General features: G+C 39.0%; 1 protein-coding gene across 3 annotated transcripts in view; it reads right to left on the bottom strand.

Annotated features, from left to right (window-relative positions):
- Nucleotides 1-21,895, bottom strand: part of LRP1 (LDL receptor related protein 1) — a 469,165-nt gene that overhangs the window by 229,291 nt on the left and 217,979 nt on the right. For all 3 annotated transcript variants that reach the window (XM_070740967.1, XM_070740966.1, XM_070740968.1), the window contains one exon: nucleotides 5,434-5,596. In XM_070740967.1, coding sequence (XP_070597068.1) covers nucleotides 5,434-5,596 — 163 coding nt within the window. The remainder of the gene's footprint in view (nucleotides 1-5,433; nucleotides 5,597-21,895) is intronic.

Consider the following 21,895-nt stretch of genomic DNA (forward strand, 5'->3'; position numbering starts at 1 on the left):
GGGCTTTAGTTGGTTTGCATACAAAGGTGATGCTGTGTGGCAGTAACACAGCATCTGGAAAAGGTACACAACAACACTGTAACACAACAATGGAAAAGGTACAGAAGAGAGCAAGCAAAATGATAAAGGGAATGGAAACCAAGAAATCCGATGAGAGGTTGCTGGAACTGGGCAAGGATAGTCTAGCAAAAAGGAGGTCCAGTATACAGTAGTCCCTCGCTATACCGCGCTTCACCTACTCATCGCGGGTTTTCAAGAAATATTAATGAGAAAAATCATTCGCGGATCTTCGCAGGTTCGCGGGTTTCTGAGGAAGTTGATCGGCAGATTTAAACAGCCCGCCGAACTCGATCGGCAGGTTTTTTTTAAAAAAAAATACTGTATCTAAAATAAATATTGTGTGGGAAGGGTTTATAAACATTTAAAACAATGAAAACTTGCCAAACAATTACAATATAAATACTTAAATAAGTACTATCAGTTGATAAATTCCCCATCGCGGATTTCACCTATCGTGGCCGGGTCTGGAACGTAACACCAGCGATAGGTGAGGGATTGTATACAATATATAACTGTATACAGGTACTTGAGGGGTTGCCACAGAGAGGAGGGAGTCACATTATTTTCCAGGGCACCAGTGGGCCAGACCAGGAGCAACAGATGGAAACTGACCAAGGAGAGATTCAACCTGGAAATAAGGAAGAACTTTCTGACGCGATCAACCAGTGGAATGGCCTGCCAGCGGAGGAACACTCCGACACTTGACATATTCTAAAAGAGATTGGACTGCCATCTGGTTGGTGTGGTGTAGAGTACTCTGCTTGAGGAGGCGGTTGGACTAGATGACCTGCAAGGTCCCTTCCAACTCTAATGATGGATGGATGGATGGATGGATGGATGGACGGACGGACGGACGGACGGACGGACGGACAGACAAACAATTCTTCCATTGTTTCTGAGATATTTTCTATGTATTGTAGTGTTATTTCTTTTTTTCATAACTTGTGAAATGAAACACTCATACATAGGTTTAACTATTAGTTGTAAAATAATTAAATCTACCCTCCTAAATGAGATCTGAATATTACATTTATTAAAAGAAACTAGAAACATTTAAGGGGAGAAAAAGCATATTTCTATGTCACTGCAACCCTGCGGAACTCACGGAAGCATAGAAATATTGCTATTATTGGGAAAATAAATGAGAAAATATGCAACTGCAATGTAGCTTTTGACTTCTTCTCCTTTAAAAACAATAATCTGAAAACTGAACTGCCCAAAATGCTAAACTGAATGTTTCCCAGCTTGAATCTTTGGACGGTGACCATTCCTGCTCTCCTGCAAAATCTATCTATTGAGAGCTGACTAGGATGGCAAAATGAGACTACAGTATTCTCACTCTCAAAATAGACTGTGAACAATGGCCTTGTTCAGTCTCTCGTTTATGATACTGTTTTGTGCTGACTCAAACGATTAACTAGAATTAGAGTATTCATGAATGGGCAGTGAGAAGAAGGATCTTCATTGGATCACTCATTCATTCATTCATTCATTCATTGGACTCTGGGCAGCATATTGTATATAAGTACTGTACCATACAATATCAGTAGTATAACAGTTTAATTTGAAAATATTAATTTCTTAATGCAAAGCAAAACTTAAAGCTTAGAACAAGATTTGTGTCAATGTCTACAATAGTCACCACTGCAACGCAGCCTGATCTCTTTTTAATGGCAAGATATAATTTTGGATATCATGATGTACAGATTTCCCAATGAAAGAAATCCCATCTCCCTTCAGCCCAGTGAAATATTGAGATGTTGAAAACAGATGCTCCTATTGCTTGAGCCTTGGAGAACCACACTGATCTGCCTTATATGGGCAAGATGAATTTACAAGGCACAATTTCCGTGCTCTACAATTACATCTGCGAGAAGTGAAATATTATAATATCTTCAACACTAATGCCAGTAAGCTTCGTTTCTTTTGCTCTAGCTTCCCTTCACTATGATACCACAACTTCAAGGCAAACAACAAAGGACGTAGGTACAGTCTCAAGTTCAAGCTGACATTTCAATACCAAAGATTAATTAAATATCCTATTAGATGCCAGAAATAAATCTATGTCCTGCAAAAACAAAAGACAAAACCTCTGGGCAGCGCTATCAAGTACACCACAGAAGCAATACTTTCAAATAAGATAAGTAGCCTTATTGGAGGGTTGAAAATAAAATTCAATAATATCCTTTCCTAAAACGAAGTTCTGAAGAATCAGAGGAAATACACTGTCATTTTTTTTTTTTTTAAAAAGGGTAATCTGGAGGAAGGCCTTCAAAATCACCAACAGCAACAAATAAAGGAGAGAATTTATTTATTTTATTTATTTATTTTGTCCAATGCACAATGAGGGTTTTAGTGAGTATATATCAATATACACATAGTAAAATACATGATGAAGGTTATAGAGGAGATACTCATAGTAAAATATATCTAAGAAATAATAGAAAAGAAGATATAGGAATAGAATATATAGAATATATAGAATATAGGAATAGAATACATTTTATATATATATATATATATATATATATATATATATATATATATATATATATATATATATACACACACACACACACACACACACACACACACATATAAAGGGGGGAAAACTGAAGCAAGTATAAAGAAATTAGAAAAAATATTATTCAAATCAAATAAGATGTAGTAGGAAAGAGAGAGCAGAAACCACTAAGAAACTACTGACTGACTTCCAATCTAATCTGATATAGGTAAAAAGAATGGAAGAGCCTGACAAGAACAATTTAGCTCTAGGGGTTCTCCTGCAAAAGCAGAGATTACCATCAAATGAAAAGCACAGCATTATTATCTCTGTAATTTCATTTGGAATTCATTATGAACCATTTGAACTGCACACAAACCCACCAAGAGCATTGCATGGCTATCTGCTTATCAACAAGCACAACAATTGCTGTTTAAATCAATTCAGCAATTTTGTTTAAAATGGCAAGAAAAACGTACGTGGGAGGGAGAGAACATCACCTTTGTCTCCCTAGCCCTACAGATGGAATACATTCAAAGTTCACGGGCCTCATAGAGGACTACTAGAGATAGACACTGACCTTTTAGGTCATTGAGTTCAACTTCCTTCTTAGTACAGAAAAACAGATTAAAATATCCGAAACAGATGCATATACACTGCTCAAAAAAATAAAGGGGACATTCAAATAACGCATCCTAGATCTGAATGAATGAAATATTCTCATTGAATACTTTGTTCTGTACAAAGTTGAATGTGTTGGCAACAAAATGAAATTGATTGTCAATCAGCGTTGCCTCCTAAGTGGACAGTTTGATTTCACAGAAGTTTTGGAGTTATCTGTGTGTTCCCTTTATTTATTTATTTTTTGAGCAATATATAAATGCTTAAATATGTTCAGTGAAGGAGAGCATCACCAGTCTAGGAATTTGGTTTCAGACAAACTGTTCCTACGGTCAGCAAACCTTTCCAATACAGTGGTCCCCCGAGTTTCGCGATCCCGAACATTGCGAAACGCTATATCGCGATTTTTCAACCCGGCAGTAAAAACACCATCTGCGCATGCGCGCCCTTTTTTCTATGGCCACGCATGCGTAGATGGCGCCGGGCAGATCAGCTGCTGGGCGGCTTCCCTGGGTCTTCCCCCTCTTGCTGGCGGGAGGGCGAGCGGCGGGCATCAGCGAGGAGTTTGCGTGGGCGGCGGGGAAACCCCAATCTTCGGCTCCTCGCTGCTGCGGCGGAAGTAAAAACACCATCTGCGCATGCGCAGATGGTGTTTTTACTTCCGCACCGCTACTTCGCGAAAAACCGATCATCGCGAGGGGTCCTGGAACGGAACCCTCACGATAATCGGGGGACCACTGTATAGATTTTGTAATCTGCAACTCCCGTAATCTAAACCATTATTTTTTCATCCTGCAATCTGGAAATGAGTGAAAATAAATCCTGAAGTTCTTGACAACCTTCTACAGGTAGTCCTCGACTTACAACAGTATATTCAGTCACTGTTCTAAGTTACAACAGCACTAAAAAGGGGGGAATTATGACTGATTTTCATTGTTACAACCATTGCAGCATCCCTATGGTCACATGATAAAAATCCATATGCTTGGCAACTGGCTTGCAATTATGAAGGTTTAAGAGTCCTGTAAATCCCTTTTCCAACCTTCTAACAAGCAAAGTCAATGGAGGAACCAGATTCAATAGGGTTACTAATTTAACAACTGCAGGGAGTCCGCGGAGAGGGGCGGCATACAAATCTAAATAATAAATAATAAAATAAATTCACTTAACAACGATTCCAAGGAAAGTTGTAAAACGGAGCAAAATTCCCTTTAACAAATGTTTCCCTTAGCAACAGAAATGTTGGGCTCAATTGTGGTTGTAAGTCAAGGACTATCTACATTTGGTTGGAAAGGGTTTATTGTAACTCTACGGGATTATCTTCTCTCTCAAGATAAATTGTATGCACTCTTTCGACTCTTTTGTAGGTCACACCTTTCCCAATCCCTCATCACTTTCGTTGCCCTTCTCAGAACTCTTCTAGCTTCTCTGAATCCTCCTTAAACTGTGGTATCCAAATTAACATCAGTATGAGAGGCTGATGATGCTTCTAAGTCAAGATTTATTATATGGAGTTAGGAAAACATCCACTCTAGAACCTTTTATCCCGTACTCCTAATTTTTAAAAAGTCTTCAAAGTCATTCCATAATTGCAGTTCTTTGTTCTGGTGGTCATATGGATACAGCCAGTTACCGTAGTTTTCTGGGCAATAATACAAAAGGTGGCAGGGGTAACATCACTGACCCGGTCCAGTCAGTGCTGGTCCATGGGCACCGCCATCCTTTTGTTTCCATTTTTAGAATTTTTTTAAAAAAACTTTCCTTCTGAGCATGCACAAAAGCCAAGTTCCAGCACTGTGCATTTGGTCGCCATCTTCTCTCTCTCTCTCTCTCTTTTTTTTGCTTTTTTATTTCATTTTTTTCCAGATTTTTTGTTACTGTGCATGCATACGCACACAAAGTGTGTGCCCATATAGTGTGGGAAGGAGTGAACCATCAGTGAACCAGTAAACAAGGATATTAAGCCTAAACACATTTTAGCTGTAATATATAACTACAATACAGAGAGATTGCAGAGCAAACCTAACAGTGAGTAGCCATTAACAGTGAGTAGCCATTAACAGTGAGTAGCCAGACAAAGAGAGAACAAAGAGAGAGTGACTCAGAGAAATCAGCTGTGAACTCTAGCTCCCACTTGTGGCAGTCTGCAACACCTGCAGCCAATATATTGCCAATCCAACAGTCATGGAAAGAGTCCTAACCAGAAACCAATTTAGTTTTCATCTTAAAGGACTTATATGGATTCTCACCCCATTGTTGGATCCAATGCAATGCCTTTAGGATTGTAGAGTTCCGAGTCAAGCAGCGTAACACAGGTGACTCCACTCTTGTTACAGACAAATATCCGGTCATCAATGTCATCCACAAAGTAGAAGTTGCCAGTAAGCCAGTCAATAGCCATTTGCTCCACATCTGATGAAAAAAAAATACAAGGAAAAATAAGGCAAGTTCGGGAATCCAACTTCTTGGAAATAATGCAACTTGAATCTATGAAATATGAACAGACATATGAATAAAAAGATGTTACACATTAGCGAGTAATAATTCAGATTGTGGGTGGTTCTTTAGGAAAATAGATTTGTGAAAAGTCTTGGCCCTTCATCAGATGTTTCAAAACCGAAAATCCCTTATGGATTTTTTGCATAAGTTTTTTTAAAAAATAATTTGGGATCTATGGTTTGCCATGTTCTTTACACTTTGCAGATGCTTAGAGTGTTAAATTTAATTAAATGCAAATTAAATGCACTCAGAATTAGTATGGCCTTATTTAGGCAGCATTTTAAACCAGGCTACCCCAAGCTTTATCCAAGCTGGATAAAGTGGCTCAGCATTTAAATGTGTCCCCCCCACATTCTCCTTTTCTAACTATGGTTAGTATTTGGCTGAAATATAACCAGTTTTAAACTATATAGGTTGTCCTTAATGTACAACTATGGCTGAGTTCAAAATTTCTACTGCTAAGTGAGACATTTGTTAAGTGAAATTTGCCACATTTTACGACTTTTCTTGCCACAGTTGTTAAGTGAATCACTGCGGTTGTTAAAGTTAGTGACACAGCTGTTACATGAATCTGGCTTCCCCATTGATTATTAGGTGATTATGTGACCCTGGGACACTGCAAACATTATAACTATGAGCCAATTGCTAAATGTCTGAATTTTGATCACGTGACCATGGGGATGCAACAATTGTCATAAGTGTGAAAACGGACATGTCACTTTTTCAGTACCACTGTAATTTCAAACAGTCACTAAACAAACTGCTATAAGTCAAGGACTATCGGCATTGCGATTTTCCTTTTTATATAATACTTAGAATAACTTTTTTGTCACTTTAAATGTACACTATTCGGCATGTATAAAAAAAATTGTTGCACACAATTCACCTTCAATATACACTATATAAACATGACAAACATAGAAAAAACAAATAAATAAACTATTATTCATATGCCCATATACCCACATATTATATGACACAGAGAAACAACACAGTCTAGTTCAGATGTATACATGTACATGGCCAGAAAAACTAATCTTGCAAGTTTACCAAATGGATGATATAGGGAACAAAAGTATTACAGAATCTGCTAGTTTTCGTATAGATACTTTGAAAGCTCCTCGCAGAGGGGAGCAACAGAAACAGACCTTGAAGTGGGTGTGTGGGGTCTCTAACAATGCTTTGAGCTCTAAGCACATAGCGTTTGCAAACAAGTTTCCTGAATAATGGAGAATGAGTTTCCTATAATCTTCTCGGATGTCCTTACTCTCTCTGTATGGGCTTTCTATCTTACCTTGTGTAATCCTTTATATATAAAAACCCTGTTGAGTGAAAACCAGCCAACTCCCTATTTAAAATATGTATTTATTTCACAAGTTACACAGGAATTCAAACAGGAGATTATATTATGAGAAAGACTATCCAAGTGAATGAACTGGGCTCAAATTGTTGAGATGTGGAGGAAGACTATGCAATTCAATCCCACGCTCTTTCTCTTCTCCTTTCAACCTGCCCTGTACGCCTGCTTCATTTTGGGCCCATTAAATGTACAGTACAGTACACCCTTTTTAGCTTTTCTAGCTACTGAAGAATCATCCCAATCCCTCATACTCCCCAAGACCTGTTTTGTGTTCACCCGAATAAAACACCTTTGAAATGATGTGTTCTGAGCCAAGTTTCCTGTTGTCTTTCTAGGGTTCTCTGTTCCCATGGAACAAGGCTACTGCCCTCAATTATGCTCCCTTGAAAACAGTTTTTTAAAAATCCTTTCTTTTAACGGAGTTTTCTTTTTGCTACATTCTTGGCATTAACTGGTTACTTCACGGAATACTCTTTTGGCGGGCCAAAAGAGACGCTACTAAAGTCGGATGGCCCTAGTTAAGGATATTTCATGTTGAAGCAATCTGCTAAAATGACTTGGATGTCTCCTCTTTCAATGACTAACATTTCTACGCATTTTGAAATTATTTCGGGGAGGCAGGAAAGGATTTATGCTTATGAAAAGCCCCAGCATCCAGACAGGCAATTAATTTGGTAAAAAATAATAAATCTGTAGGAATGCATGAATTAGGCAAGATATTCCTTTTTCTGCCACCTGCTGTAATGCCTCTTGATGACCAATTGGGGGATTAAAATTCAGTAATTTAAAACACACAGGAAAGGAGAGCTTTAGATGAAATCAAATGAGTTTCCTTTTAAGTTTCAGTTATATTAAATGCCCTTTAAAACAATGAAGCATAAAAATATATTTAAAAATCAACACTTATAAAGTAGTTATGATCTTTCTAACAAAGAAGAGTGTGAAAAAAATATTAAATAACATAGGTTTTCATCACACACATAAATGTATATATTTACTAAATTTCTACTCCTGTCATTTTCAGTACACTGCAGTTTTCTGCTTCTTGCTGGAAAAATAATCTGATCTCTTATATCAGCGGTCCCCAAACTGCGGCCCACGGGCCACATGCGGCCCGCTGAGGCCATTTATCTGGCCCGCGGGTCTTTTCCAAGGCCGCACTGGAAAAGCAGTGAGAACATCCCCCTTGATGTCATCTCACCCAAGGTAAAGTAAGGTTTGCTGAAAGCCGAGCTGGGCACAATACACACACATACATGCACACACCTGCCTCCTTCTCTTTGAGTTGCTAGCTCCCGTTTTCTGAATGGGGATTGAATGAGAGTCCGGGGTCGGAGGGTGGAGGCTTGTCGGGTGAGTCCTCCATGGGGAAAGAAGAGGGAGGGTGAAAGAGGGAAAAGAGAGAGAGAGAAGTGGAGAGAAAGAAAGAAAAGGGAAAGAGAAGGGAAAAAGAGCGAGGGAAAGAAGTGGAGAGGAAGGAAGGAGGGAGGGGAGGGAGGGAGGGAAGAGAGGGAGGGGGAGAGAAAAAGGGAGGGAGGAAGAGAGATAGCAAGACAGTGAGTGAGAAAGAGACAGAGAGAGCAAGAGACAGAAAGAAAGCAGAGAGAGAGAAAGAAAGCAAGGAAGAGAGAGAGAGAGAGAGAGTGAGAAAGAAATAAGGTATGTGCAGTGTGCATAGGAATCTGTTCATAGGTTTTTTTATAGTCCGGCCCTCCAACAGTCCTAGTGACAGTGAACTGGCACCCTGTGTAAAAAGTTTGGGGACCCCTGTCTTATATGAAAGAATGCCGATCAAGCTGTAGGAATATGTTTCAATGTCTACAATAATTTCTATCTTCATATCTGACATATATTTCATCGGAGCTGGAAACAGTCTTAGGCAGTAATCAACATCATGGATTGGTAATAGATCCAAAATATGGGTTCATTTCTGCACAGATTCTTCATTTCAATTTGACAAGATCCCTAAGTCAAAATACATTTTTAGACTGAATTTACTATACTGCACAATTCCATTCAGTGATTTCACCTATGTTCAATAGTGATTCTTGGTCCCTTGATGTGATGCGATGTGACATATATATTTAACTTAATAAATTTTAGATCTCCTAGTTGCGACCTACTATATAATTCCATCCAAACTGACTTTGCAGGAGGCAAGATAATCATTTTATAATCTCATACCTGTGGATGTGGAGCTGTTTTGCCCGCAATGTTTTGGATGAGGTTGAGGAGATTTAATGAAGTTGTATTTAGAAAATTAACCCAAAATTTCATAGAGGGGAAAAGAAATAAATTTCATTCAATTTGTAATCCCAACAGGATTTTTGGCCTAAAGAAATCAGATTTAGGAACCCTGCACAATCTGGAAGTAGCCTAGTCCTGTTCTAAAACAGGAACCGGAACTTAAAAGAGTTTAGATAGTTGGCACTTTGGTCAATATATTATTCAAATATATTTGTTAATAATTTCTAAATTCCCCAACCACAGAACATGAAACATATTAATCAGGAATCATATGATGGGGGGCAGGGGGAGATACAAGATTTTTGAAAACTATATCTTGAAATGAGTTTAAAAACCAGATGGGAAATAATTCTAAATCAGGAGAGGCAGTATAGCATGAGAAATCTTCTGTACCTATACTGGATCTCAGAGGTCTTCTAGTCTAACTCGCTGATCAAGGCAGGAATCTTATACTCTGCGAGTCAAATGGCTATCCAGCCTATTTCTGGTATCCATCATTGGAGGTTTTCAGAAATAAGCTGGACAGCCATGTCTGCAATATGCAAGAGAATCTCATAATCAATACAGTCTATTCAGCAGTCTTCTAATAATTGGATAGAAGATTCTTACAGATTTAAGATTTGTTTTCATAACAGAAAAACACAAGTAATATTCTATATATAACCTGTGTTAGCAAAAACTTCAGAAGAGAAGGATTTAGGGCTAGTGATTTCTGACAGTCTCAAAATGGGTGAACAGTGCAGTCAGGCGGTAGGAAAAGCAAGTAGGATGCTTGGCTGCATAGCTAGAGGTATAACAAGCAGGATGAGGGAGATTGTGATCCCGCTATATAGAGCACTGGTGAGACCACATTTGGAATACTGTGTTCAGTTCTGGAGACCTCACCTACAAAAAGATATTGACAAAATTGAACGGGTCCAGAGACAGGCTACAAGAATGGTGGAAGGTCTTAAGCATAAAACGTATCAGGAAAGACTTAATGAACTCAATCTGTATAGTCTGGAGGACAGAAGGAAAAGGGGGGACAGGATCGAAACATTTAAATATGTTAAAGGGTTAAATAAGGTCCAGGAGGGAAGTGTTTTTAATAGGAAAGTGAACACAAGAACAAGGGTACACAATCTGAAGTTACTTGGGGGAAAGATCAAAAGCAACATGAGAAAATATTATTTGACTGAAAGAGTAGTAGATCCTTAGAACAAACTTCCAGTAGACGTGGTTGGTAAATCCACAGTAACTGAATTTAAACATGCCTGGGATAAACATATATCCATCCTAAGATAAAATACAGGAAATAGTATAAGGGCAGACTAGATGGACCATGAGGTCTTTTTCTGCCGTCAGTCTTCTATGTTTCTATTACCTAACCATGCCTATGTCGTGCAGTTCCATCTTTGTCAAAATCTGGCAATGGGATCATACCATCCTATCTTACTCAGGCTTCTGAGGGGCAGAGAAACTGGTCTAAATTTTTTCTTTTAAGTAGTCTTAGCCTTTTTTTTTTGGCTCCCAAATCCTTGTCCCCTTTCTGGTTTGCCCGATTCTTTGGCACACCCCTTTCTTGAGAGGAGCCAAAAAATTATTCTGGACAGCCAGAAAGAAATTGTCCATTCCTTTGCTATAATATGGTGATCCAAACCACAAAAGGTCAGCATAAAACCATAATTCCCAAAGCAGCAACTGCCCTGTTTGACACAGCTGTCATAACTGTCATGTATGCCTTCTGTCTGACAGCAGCACATCCAATAAATAAAAAGAATTGACTTTGAATTTGATCAGAGACTGAGAGACAAGCGATGGATACTGCCTCCTAAGAGACTGCGCTTTTGACAAAATGGAGTCATTCATAAAATTCCCTTTCCTGCTGGGGTCTCTGCAGATTATCTGTGGCTTTCCAGTAAATAAAATAAAACCTTCCTAGATTGGTTGCAAATTACTTTTCAAACTGGCAACTTTAAAATATTTGAGACGGATGTGTGTGCATGCCGATCTGTGTTTGCTAACCTTAAAAATATCAGAACCAAGAGGAATTTTTTTTCTACTATGAATTATTCTTTATATAAGAAAGAAAGAACATCCCTTTTTCTGCATTAGAATATAATGTTGCTATAAGCACAGTTATGTCCATTTTAGAACTATTGGAACTGTGGAGTCTTCGGAGAGGGGCGGCATACAAATCCAATAAATAAATAAATAAAAATAAATAAATAAATAAATTTAAATAAATAAATAAATACAATAAATAAAATAGATAAAATAAATAAAATAAATAAAATAAATAAATTTAAATTAATTAATTAATTAATTAAAATAAATAAATAAAATAAATAAATAAAATAAATAAAATAGATCGATCGATAGATCGATAGATCGATAGATCGATAGATCGATAGATCGATAGATCGATAGATAGATAGATAGATAGATAGATAGATAGATAGATAGTAATACAAAACTGCAGACTGAATCACAGGGTAATTAAAAGTCGGCATCCAGGCAATTTCCAAAGTTGTTTGGAGTGCAGCTATGTTTCTCTATGTGACTTCCAATTCAGGACAAAAAGTCCTACATTTTGCTTCTCACACATCAGGTCTGTTCCTTGTAGAGATAAGTATCAGAATCGTATAATAATTCAGGTCTAAAGAGGACAAGGTTGTGTGTCAATGCCCCTTCCGTAAATTATCATTTTTTGAGATCCTGTATGTAGCCCAGGGAAAGACACAGTTTCTTTAAAACAGGGATGTCAAATTCAAGGCCCGTGGGCTGCATCAGCCTGTGGAATGCTTAAATGTGCCCCATCAGGCCGTCCTGGAAACAGTGAAGGACTGGCCCACGGTGCCTCTGCCAGCAAAAACGGAGCTCTGGAACTCCATTTTTCGGCTGTGATGGCCTCCTGCAGCCCTCTGGCAGTGGAAATGGAGCCCAGAGGGCCCTTCTGAGCCCCATTTTCATTGGCAGTGGGCTGCAGGACGCCGAGCTGGCCATGCCTATGCTAGCCATGCCTAACCTGGCCACCCCCAGTTGGCCCCCTGAGCTCAAACACAAGCCTCAATGAAATCCCTGCTTTGACATCCCTGCTTTAAAAGGTTGCCCACAAGAGCGGTTGCACATTCCCAATAACCTATTCCTATGGAATCACATTACTACACATCCCTATTAGACATTATTATTTATTAGGTTTGTATCTCTCCTTCCAGAAACTGAAGACAACAGATGTCACCCTCCATCGTCCAATTTGTTTTTCATCAAAAGAACACCCTGTGAGATAGTTGGATGAAGACAGAACAGCCAGCGTAAAAGTCAGCCTAGTAAAGTTTTCATGATTCTACCTTATCCAATTTCTTTAGCACTATAACAACTTACAACTTTTCCCAAGCTGGCAACCTCCAGCTATAGCCAAGGTGGCTATGAATATGAAGCTGGAAGGCACCAAAGGAGAAAGATCTTTCAAGTAGATCTCCTCGACCTATGATCCCAATGTACAGCTGATGACGCCCAGCTGTACATCTCCACCCCATGTCCAGTCAACAAAGCAGTGGAAGTGATGTGCCAGTGCCTGGAGGCTGTTAGGGTGTGGATGGGTGACAACATACTCAAACTCAACCCTGATAAGACGGAGTGGCTGTGGGTTTTACCTCCCAAGGACAATTCTATCTGTCAGTCCATTACCGGCGGGGGGGATTATTGACCCCCTCAGAGAGGGTCCGCAACTTGGGCGTCCTCCTCGGTCTACAGCTCACATTAGAGAACCATCATTCAGCTGTGGCAAGAGGGGCGTTTGCCCAGGTTCGCCTGATGCCCCAGTTGCGGCCCTACTTGGACCGGGAGTCACTGCTCACAGTCACTCATGCCCTCATCACCTCGAGGTTTGACTACTGTAATGCTCTCCACATGGGGCTACCTTCAGAAACTTCAGATCGTGCAGAATGCAGTTGCGGGAGCAATCATGGACTTCCCCAGGTTTGCCCATGTCTCATCAACACTCCGCAGTCTGCATTGGTTGCCGATCAGTTTCCGGTCACAATTCAAAGTGTTGGTTATGACCTATAAAGCCCTTCATGGCACCAGACCAGAATATCTCCGGGACTACCTTCTGCCACACAAATCCCAGTGACCGGTTAGGTCCCACAGAGTGGGTCTTCTCTGGGTCCCGTGGATGAAACAATGTCGTCTGGCGGGACCCAGGGGAAGAGCCTTCTCTGTGGCAGCTCCGACCCTCTGGAATCAACTCCCCCTGGAGATTAGGACTGCCCCCACCCTCCTTGCCTTTGGCAAACTCTTAAAACTCACCTATGTCATCAGGCGTGGGAAAATTGATTCCCCTGGGCCGTTTCGGCTTTATGTATGGTGTGTATGAGATGTATGATTGTTTTTATATTAATGGGTTTTAAATTGTTTTAATTTTGCATTTGTACTGTTTCTGGAGCAGCATACAAATCTAAATAATAATAATAATAATAATAATAATAATAATAATAATAATAATAATAATAATAATAATAATACATAATGCTAAGCAAGAGGGTTGTTTAGTGACTTTTGCCATATTTTATGACATTATGCCATAGTTGTTAAGTGAAACACTGCAGTTGTTAAGTGGACCGTGTGGCCATTTAGCTAATCTGGCTTCCCCCATTGATTGTGTGTTGGAAGTTGGGTGGGAAGGTTACAAATGGTGATCTAATGACCCCAGACTGTGCAACTGTCCTAAATGATGCCAGTTGCCAAATGCCTGAATGCTGATCACATGGTCACAGGGATGCTGCAATGGTCGTAAGTGTGAAGGCTGGTCATAAGTCACTTCTTTCAGTTACTGTTGTTACCTTCGAATGGTCACTGAATGAATGTCGAGGATTGCCTGTGCCATGGTATTACTGTGCTTTTTTTCTCTCACTCCATTTGAACACAAATTTTGCATTCCTTCCCCCCTCCGTTGCTTAGTAGGTATTAATTTGCTTCATTAGAAATAACCTGTTTTATCATAACTTTTTTATAGAGTGAGTAGGCTTTTCTTACTCACGATGCAGATCACACCCACCTTTCTCTATAACAAAAGAAAAAGTTGCATCAACAATTTTCAAATGCCTGGCAAGAAGTTGCAGGATAGATGGACGGTACAGTGGGACAAGGTTGAAATGTGGCATTATCTTAAGCCGTAGCAACATAGGAGGGGGGGGGGGGAGAAGTAGGCCATAATAGCCTATGATGAAGGGGGGGAGGAGGAAGAGGAGGAGATGGAGGAGGAGGAGGAGGAGGAGATGGAGGAAGTAGTCGCCACCTGTCTTTCCTATACTATATAAACACATAATGGCATCTGGACCTGTTGGCTATACAGTAGTCCACTTTCCCATAAAACAGGACCATATTCTCTTGTACTATAGAACAAACCTTCCTAGGACACAGAGGAAGATGACCAAGTCCACCCCCTTGATAACCTCCAAATATGTTTGTGTAGTGAGTGCTCAGAGCACAAATTGACTCATTGCAAAATTTGCTTTTCATTACAGCAAGGAACAAAGTTTTCCATTTTACCAGGGGGGAGAAATGTGGGGGTTTTTTTAGCCGGACTCCCAAGCTTGTAAATTGCAAAATCCAAAAGATTCCTCAGTATTACGAGAAATTTTGAAACAACAAAAATTTAAAAACACCAATTAGTGGGATTTTTTTAAAAAGAGAAGAGACTTACTGACCCCTCTTTGGAGTTAGCGCAATCGCTTCAAGCTGTGGGAGAACAGACCTTGGATTAAAAGTTTCTGAAAAATATTCTTGCAATTCCAAAACCACTTGAATTTATACATTTTTTTAAAAGAAAAGAAACCTCAGCAAGTAGAAATATTACTTTAAATGGGAGCAGAAGCGAATTCTTTCACCCAACCTACAGACTATTCTGTGACTTTCTATAAAGTAATGGCCATGGACCAGGGCTGAGTCTCTTCCTTTAAAGCAGTGTTTCTCAAATAGTGGGGTGGGGCCTCCGGGGGGGGGGGGATACGGAGTGATGCCGGGGGGGGGGGAGGACGACACATGACCATAAGGAATGTGCATTTTTTGCCCCAGGGAGTAGGGGTTTTCCGAACAATAGCACACAGCACAGAGCAGGAGATTTGAAGTGCATATAACAAACCCTTAAAAGACCCCATGAAAAAATATTTAACAGGGATGAAAAGAAAGGAGGAGAGGGACGGAGATAATGAGACAAACCTAAGTCTCCCAAAAGCTAAGATTGAGGAAATATGATGAAACGGATATAGCACTTGGCTTCACTGTGACTATTGTGGGAGATGAGAAAAGACCGGTATGTTTACTGTGTTCAAACATTTTGGCAGTGGACAGCATGAAGGAAATAAATTAAGGCGTCACTTAAATACATTGCATGCCAATCACACTGATAAGCCTAGGGTGGGCATAACAGAAAATAATTGAGAAGCACTGCTTTAAAGCAACCTGATAAAGAGTCGGAGTGGCGCAGTGGCTAGAGTGCAACACTGCAGGTTACTTCAGTTAATTGCTAGCTGTAGTTCAGCAGTTCAAATCTCACCACCGGCTCAAGGTTGACTCAGCCTTCCATCCTTCAGAGGTGGGAAAAATGAGGACCCAGATTGTTTGGGAGCAATAGGCTGATTCTGTAAACCGCTTAAGAGAGGGTTGTAAAAGCAGTATGAAGCAGTATATAAGTCTAAATGCTATTGCTATAAAGGGTCATCTGGTTCTCTCTATAAAATGGCCTTTTGTTCTTCTAGGGTTTGGCCCATAAAACAGACAGAGTCCAAGTAGACTGTTGTGGTCCACTAGTGGCCTATGAAGCTGGCGACAGAATCAGACAGTGAGAAGGCTGGGGAGGAACCGGGAGAGCCTGTTCTCATGCACAGAGCTGCCAGAAGGCAAGAACAGAGAAGAAGGACTACTCAGGAGTAAGATTTGAAGCTACTTGGCCCCTCCCATAGGCTATATTAATGGAGCACAAGGGAGGGTTCGTTGCAGGAAGCAACTTTGTTCAACTCATATCATTCTAACTCGTACTCTGCTTCTGTTTGGCCTTGCCAAGTTTCTTGCTAATTGGTCCTTAGCAGTTTGTCAAGGAAGATCAAGGTTCATGTGTTTATCTGCTTTTCCCCCCAAAGACTGTTGTCAGACTTGTTATCGTTTGTTTTGGGACTTATTACAGCTGGCAATGAAAATAATTACCAGCCGTTAAAATAAAAGCGTTTTGGGGACACTGTTTGTGCCATATTATTTAATCAGAAAGCCTAGGTCAGAACATGGACAATCACTTAAATATGAACCAACAGTGTATGACAACAGCCAAAAAAGCCAATACAATCCAAGGTTGTACTAACAGAGGGATAGAATCAGTAGTTGGTTCTAAAGCCCTTTACTACTGGTTCCGCGCGCACTTGTATGCATGGACAATGCTCTGCACATGTGCAGAAGCATCCCAGGCGGGTTGGTGGAGTCTCCCACCGCCGGAGCTACCGGTTCTAAGAACCAATCCGAACCAGGAGCAGCCCACCACTGGATAGAATCAAGATTGCATGGAAGTATTCATACCACTTTATAAAGTGTAATGTAAGACCACAGTTGGAAAACTGGATCCAGTTTTGGTCCCCACAATATAAAAAAGATGTTGGGACAATGGGAAGAATGCAGAGAAGAGCAACAAGGATATTTAGGGGGCTGACGGCTCAACTTACGAAGAACAGTTGCAGCAATCTAGTGAAAAGAAGGAGTGGAGGAGACATGGTAACAGTGTTTTAGCATTGAAGGGGCTACCACAAAGAAGAGAAGGTCAACCTGTCTTCCAAAGCACCCAAAGGCAAGACAAGAAACAATGGATGGAAACTAATTAAGGAGAGAAGCAACCTAGGACCAAAGAGAAATTTCCTAGCAGTGAGAACAATCAATGATCAATCAATGGCTTGCCTTCAGAAGTTGTGTGTGTCCCATCACTGGAGGCTTTTAGGAAGAAACTGGGCACCCATTTGTCTACAATGGTATCATCTGCTCAAGCAGGGAATTGGATAAGACGACCTCCAAGGTCCTTGTGTTCTACCCTGTTTCCCCGAAAATAAGTCACCCCCGAAAGTAAGACATAGGAGAGGTTTCATAGAATTGCCTAATATAAGGCATCCCCCGAAAGTAAGACATAGGAGACTTTTCGTTTCGCAACATTCCTGAACAGAACACATATAACACTGATGTCCATAAATTGCATCCCCAAACGCTGCATCAATTAGTTTTAAAAACACATCCAACATGTGTCTGCATGTTTGGATGCATTTTTGCTGCAGCAGGATACAGGATACAATTAATTGGGGGGGGGGGAAATAAGACATCACCTGAAAGTAAGACGTAACACATCTTTGGGAGCAAAAATTAATATAAGACGCTGTCTTATTTTCAGGGAAACATGGTATGTTCTACACTTGCTTGCGTAGATAGATACTGGGGCTGTCCAACTCCAGAACAATTCTTGCTTGTTTGCTTATTCATTCATTCATTTACTGTAGATATTGGAGCTGCCCGCCTTCAGAAAAAAATACTTACTTGCAAAAAAAACCAATAATATATGCAGGGAATACACTTGTGAGTGTGGATGAATACCACTGCTCATTTAGCTCTGAACTCTTAAGTTGAAACCATACTGACCTCAGAAGGGGGAGCTTTGGCCCAAGGCTATTTTGAAAGCAGTAAGTATGGCCGTACTTGAAAAGAGGCCCATTCGGCCATTCAGTTAAAGCACTTTGCTAGCACTGGCATTACCTACAGGCAGGGCAGATACTCCACAGGCAGGGCAGATACAGGGCAGAGAGATTTGGGGCAAAGTTCTCTGCCTCTCAGAGGGAAAGAGTATGAAGAGTGGGTTTTCCCACACCAACCCCCTTAACATCTGGTCAATGCTTTAGCTGAGTCATCCTCTTTGGAAAGTGTTGTGTTGTCAGCTCCAACCTCTCAGACTGCTAGAACAACTGGGCGCTTTTAGGATGGTTAAGCAGTCCAAAATTATTTTCTTTTTTTTTAAATGTTCCAAGCCCTCCCAATTTGCTAATTCACTAATACTTTTGACAAAGAATGAGCACAAATAACAGAAGGTTCGTGAGTGAGAGAAAATGGCCCTTTGCTTCTGGTGTGGGGTGGGTGGGGGATGAATCAGATTCTGGCTGCAAACCATCTTTTGAGTCAGAGTCACAAGACTGTCTTTGGAGTTCCAAAAGGGGACGAAAGGAAAGGGAAGGGAAAAGGGAAAACTTTTGTTGTTTAAATCCTCAACTTTGTTCATGATCGTTTATTGTATTTCTTGACTATATTATTTATTTGCAATTACATTTTTCAATATTTACTTCATTTTTATAACAATTTCATTGATAGGAGGTAGATAGATAGATAGATAGATAGACAGACAGACAGACAGACAGACAGACAGACAGACAGACAGACAGACAGATAGATAGATAGATAGATAGATAGTTAGATAGATAGACAGACAGACAGACAGACAGATAGATAGATAGATAGATAGATAGATAGATAGATGATAGATAGTTAGATAGATAGTTAGATAGATAGATAGATAGATAGATAGATAGATAGATAGATAGATAGATAGATGATAGATAGATAGATGATAGATAGATGATAGATAGTTAGTTAGTTAGTTAGTTAGTTAGTTAGATAGATAGATAGATAGATAGATAGATAGATAGATAGATAGATAGATAGATAGATAGATGATAGATAGTTAGTTAGATAGATAGATGATAGATAGTTAGATAGATAGATAGATAGATAGATAGATAGATAGATAGTTAGATAGATAGTTAGATAGATAGATGATAGATAGATAGATAGATGATAGATAGTTAGATAGATAGATAGATAGATGATTGATAGATGATTGATAGATAGATAGATAGATAGATAGATAGATAGATAGAATAGATGATAGATAGATAGATGATAGATAGATAGATAGATAGATAGTTAGTTAGTTAGTTAGTTAGATAGATAGATAGATAGATAGATAGATAGATAGATAGATAGATAGATGATAGATAGTTAGATAGATAGATGATAGATAGTTAGATAGATAGATAGATAGATAGATAGATAGATAGTTAGATAGATAGATGATAGATAGATAGATAGATGATAGATAGTTAGATAGATAGATAGATAGATAGATAGATAGATAGATGATGGATAGTTAGATAGATCGATAGATAGATAGATGATAGATAGTTAGTTAGTTAGTTAGTTAGTTAGTTAGTTAGTTAGTTAGTTAGTTAGTTAGATAGATAGATAGATAGATAGATAGATGATAGATAGATGATAGATAGATAGATAGATGAGATAGTTAGATAGATAGTTAGAGATAGATAGATAGATAGATAGATAGATAGATGATAGATAGATCGATCGATAGATCGATAGATCGATAGATAGATAGATAGATAGATAGATAGATAGATAGATAGATAGATAGATGATAGATAGTTAGATAGATAGATAGTTAGATAGATAGATAGATAGATAGATAGATAGATAGATAGATAGATAGATGATAGATAGATAGATGATAGATAGATAGATAGTTAGTTAGTTAGTTAGTTAGTTAGATAGATAGATAGATAGATAGATAGATAGATAGATAGATAGATAGATAGATGATAGATAGTTAGATAGATAGATGATAGATAGTTAGATAGATAGATAGATAGATAGATAGATAGATAGATAGATAGATAGATAGATAGATAGTTAGATAGATAGATGATAGATAGATAGATAGATGATAGATAGTTAGATAGATAGATAGATAGATAGATAGATAGATAGATAGATAGATAGATAGATAGATAGATAGATAGATAGATGATGGATAGTTAGATAGATCGATAGATAGATAGATGATAGATAGTTAGTTAGTTAGTTAGTTAGTTAGTTAGTTAGTTAGTTAGATAGATAGATAGATAGATGATAGATAGATGATAGATAGATAGATAGATGAGATAGTTAGATAGATAGTTAGAGATAGATAGATAGATAGATAGATAGATAGATAGATAGATGATAGATAGATCGATCGATAGATCGATAGATCGATAGATAGATAGATAGATAGATAGATAGATAGATAGATGATAGATAGTTAGATAGATAGCTAGTTAGTTAGTTAGTTAGATAGATAGATGATAGATAGATAGATAGATAGATAGATAGATAGATGATAGATAGATGGATGATAGATAGATAGATAGATGATAGATAGATGATAGATGATAGATAGATAGATAGATAGATAGATAGATAGATGCTAGACAGACAGACAGACAGACAGACAGACAGACAGACAGACAGACAGACAGACAGACAGACAGACAGACAGACAGATGCAGGCAGGCAGGCAGGCAGGACAGATAGTTATTCATCACTATTGTATATATGGATAGTTAGGCAGGTAGTCAGATTGATATATTGATAGATCAGTAGGTAGGTAGGTAGATAGATATTTAATTGGATTTATATGCCGCCCCTCTCCGAAGACTTGATAGATAAATTGAGATAGATAGAGTTGTATTCATCTTATTACTAAATTACTACTATTAAGCACAGAAAATATTTGTGTCTGTGTTAGAAAGAGTTAGATAGACAGTCAAAGACCTTTTACAAAAACTATTGTAGTATATAGGAGTATAAGACACACCTTTCCCCCCTTAAAAAGGGTGAAAATGTCAGTGTGTCTTATACACTGAATGCAGCCATTTTCTGTGTCCCAAAGCCCCACTCCCGCATACCATTATTGCAAAAAATGGACCCGTTTTTCACCAAAATAGGGTTGTCAGAGGATCTGGGAAGCCTCCAGAGAGCTCCTGAATGCTGGGGGATGGCAAAAATACTCTTGTTTTTGCAAGAAACAGGCCATTTTTCACCCTTTTTATTCACAAAGTTGGGTGGTCAGCCTGCAGAGAGCTCATGAGGAGGTAGGAAAAGCAAAAATGCCCACATTTTTGTGAACAAATGGCCAAAAATTCGGTCCCAGGCTGGACTGTACAACTTAACAAACCCATCCTGTTTAAACAATCACAGAGATCCAATTCAATGTACTCCTAAATTTCACTATTTCCTAAAATTCATTTATTTTTATCACAATAAATGAATTAATTTTCCTATGCTGCAACATGCTGGCTGGGGAATTCTGAGAGTTGAAGTTCACACATCTTGCAGAGGTTGAAAGAAATGGTGCCACAAAACTATTAGTTATGCTGAATCTTTTATCAGTAGTAGCACAATAACAATAGCACTTATATACTGCTTCATAGTGCTTTTACAGCCCTCTCTAAGCAGTTTACAGACTCAGACTATTGCTCCCAACAATCTAGGTCCTCATTTTACCCACCTTTGAAGGACGGAAGGCTGAGTCAACCTTGAGCCAGTGAGATTTGAACTGCCAAACTGCAGCTAGCAGTCAGCTGAAAATAACCTGCAGTGCTGCACTTTAACCACTGTGCCACCTCGGCACTATGACGAAAGCTTATGTTGGTCTGGTACAGCTAGTTAAAAATCTTTATTTTGCTCATGTCTGTTCTTTTCCCCATTATTGCCCTGCA

The sequence above is a fragment of the Erythrolamprus reginae genome, chromosome 2, assembly GCF_031021105.1.
Source record: "Erythrolamprus reginae isolate rEryReg1 chromosome 2, rEryReg1.hap1, whole genome shotgun sequence".
NCBI lineage: Eukaryota > Metazoa > Chordata > Lepidosauria > Squamata > Dipsadidae > Erythrolamprus > Erythrolamprus reginae.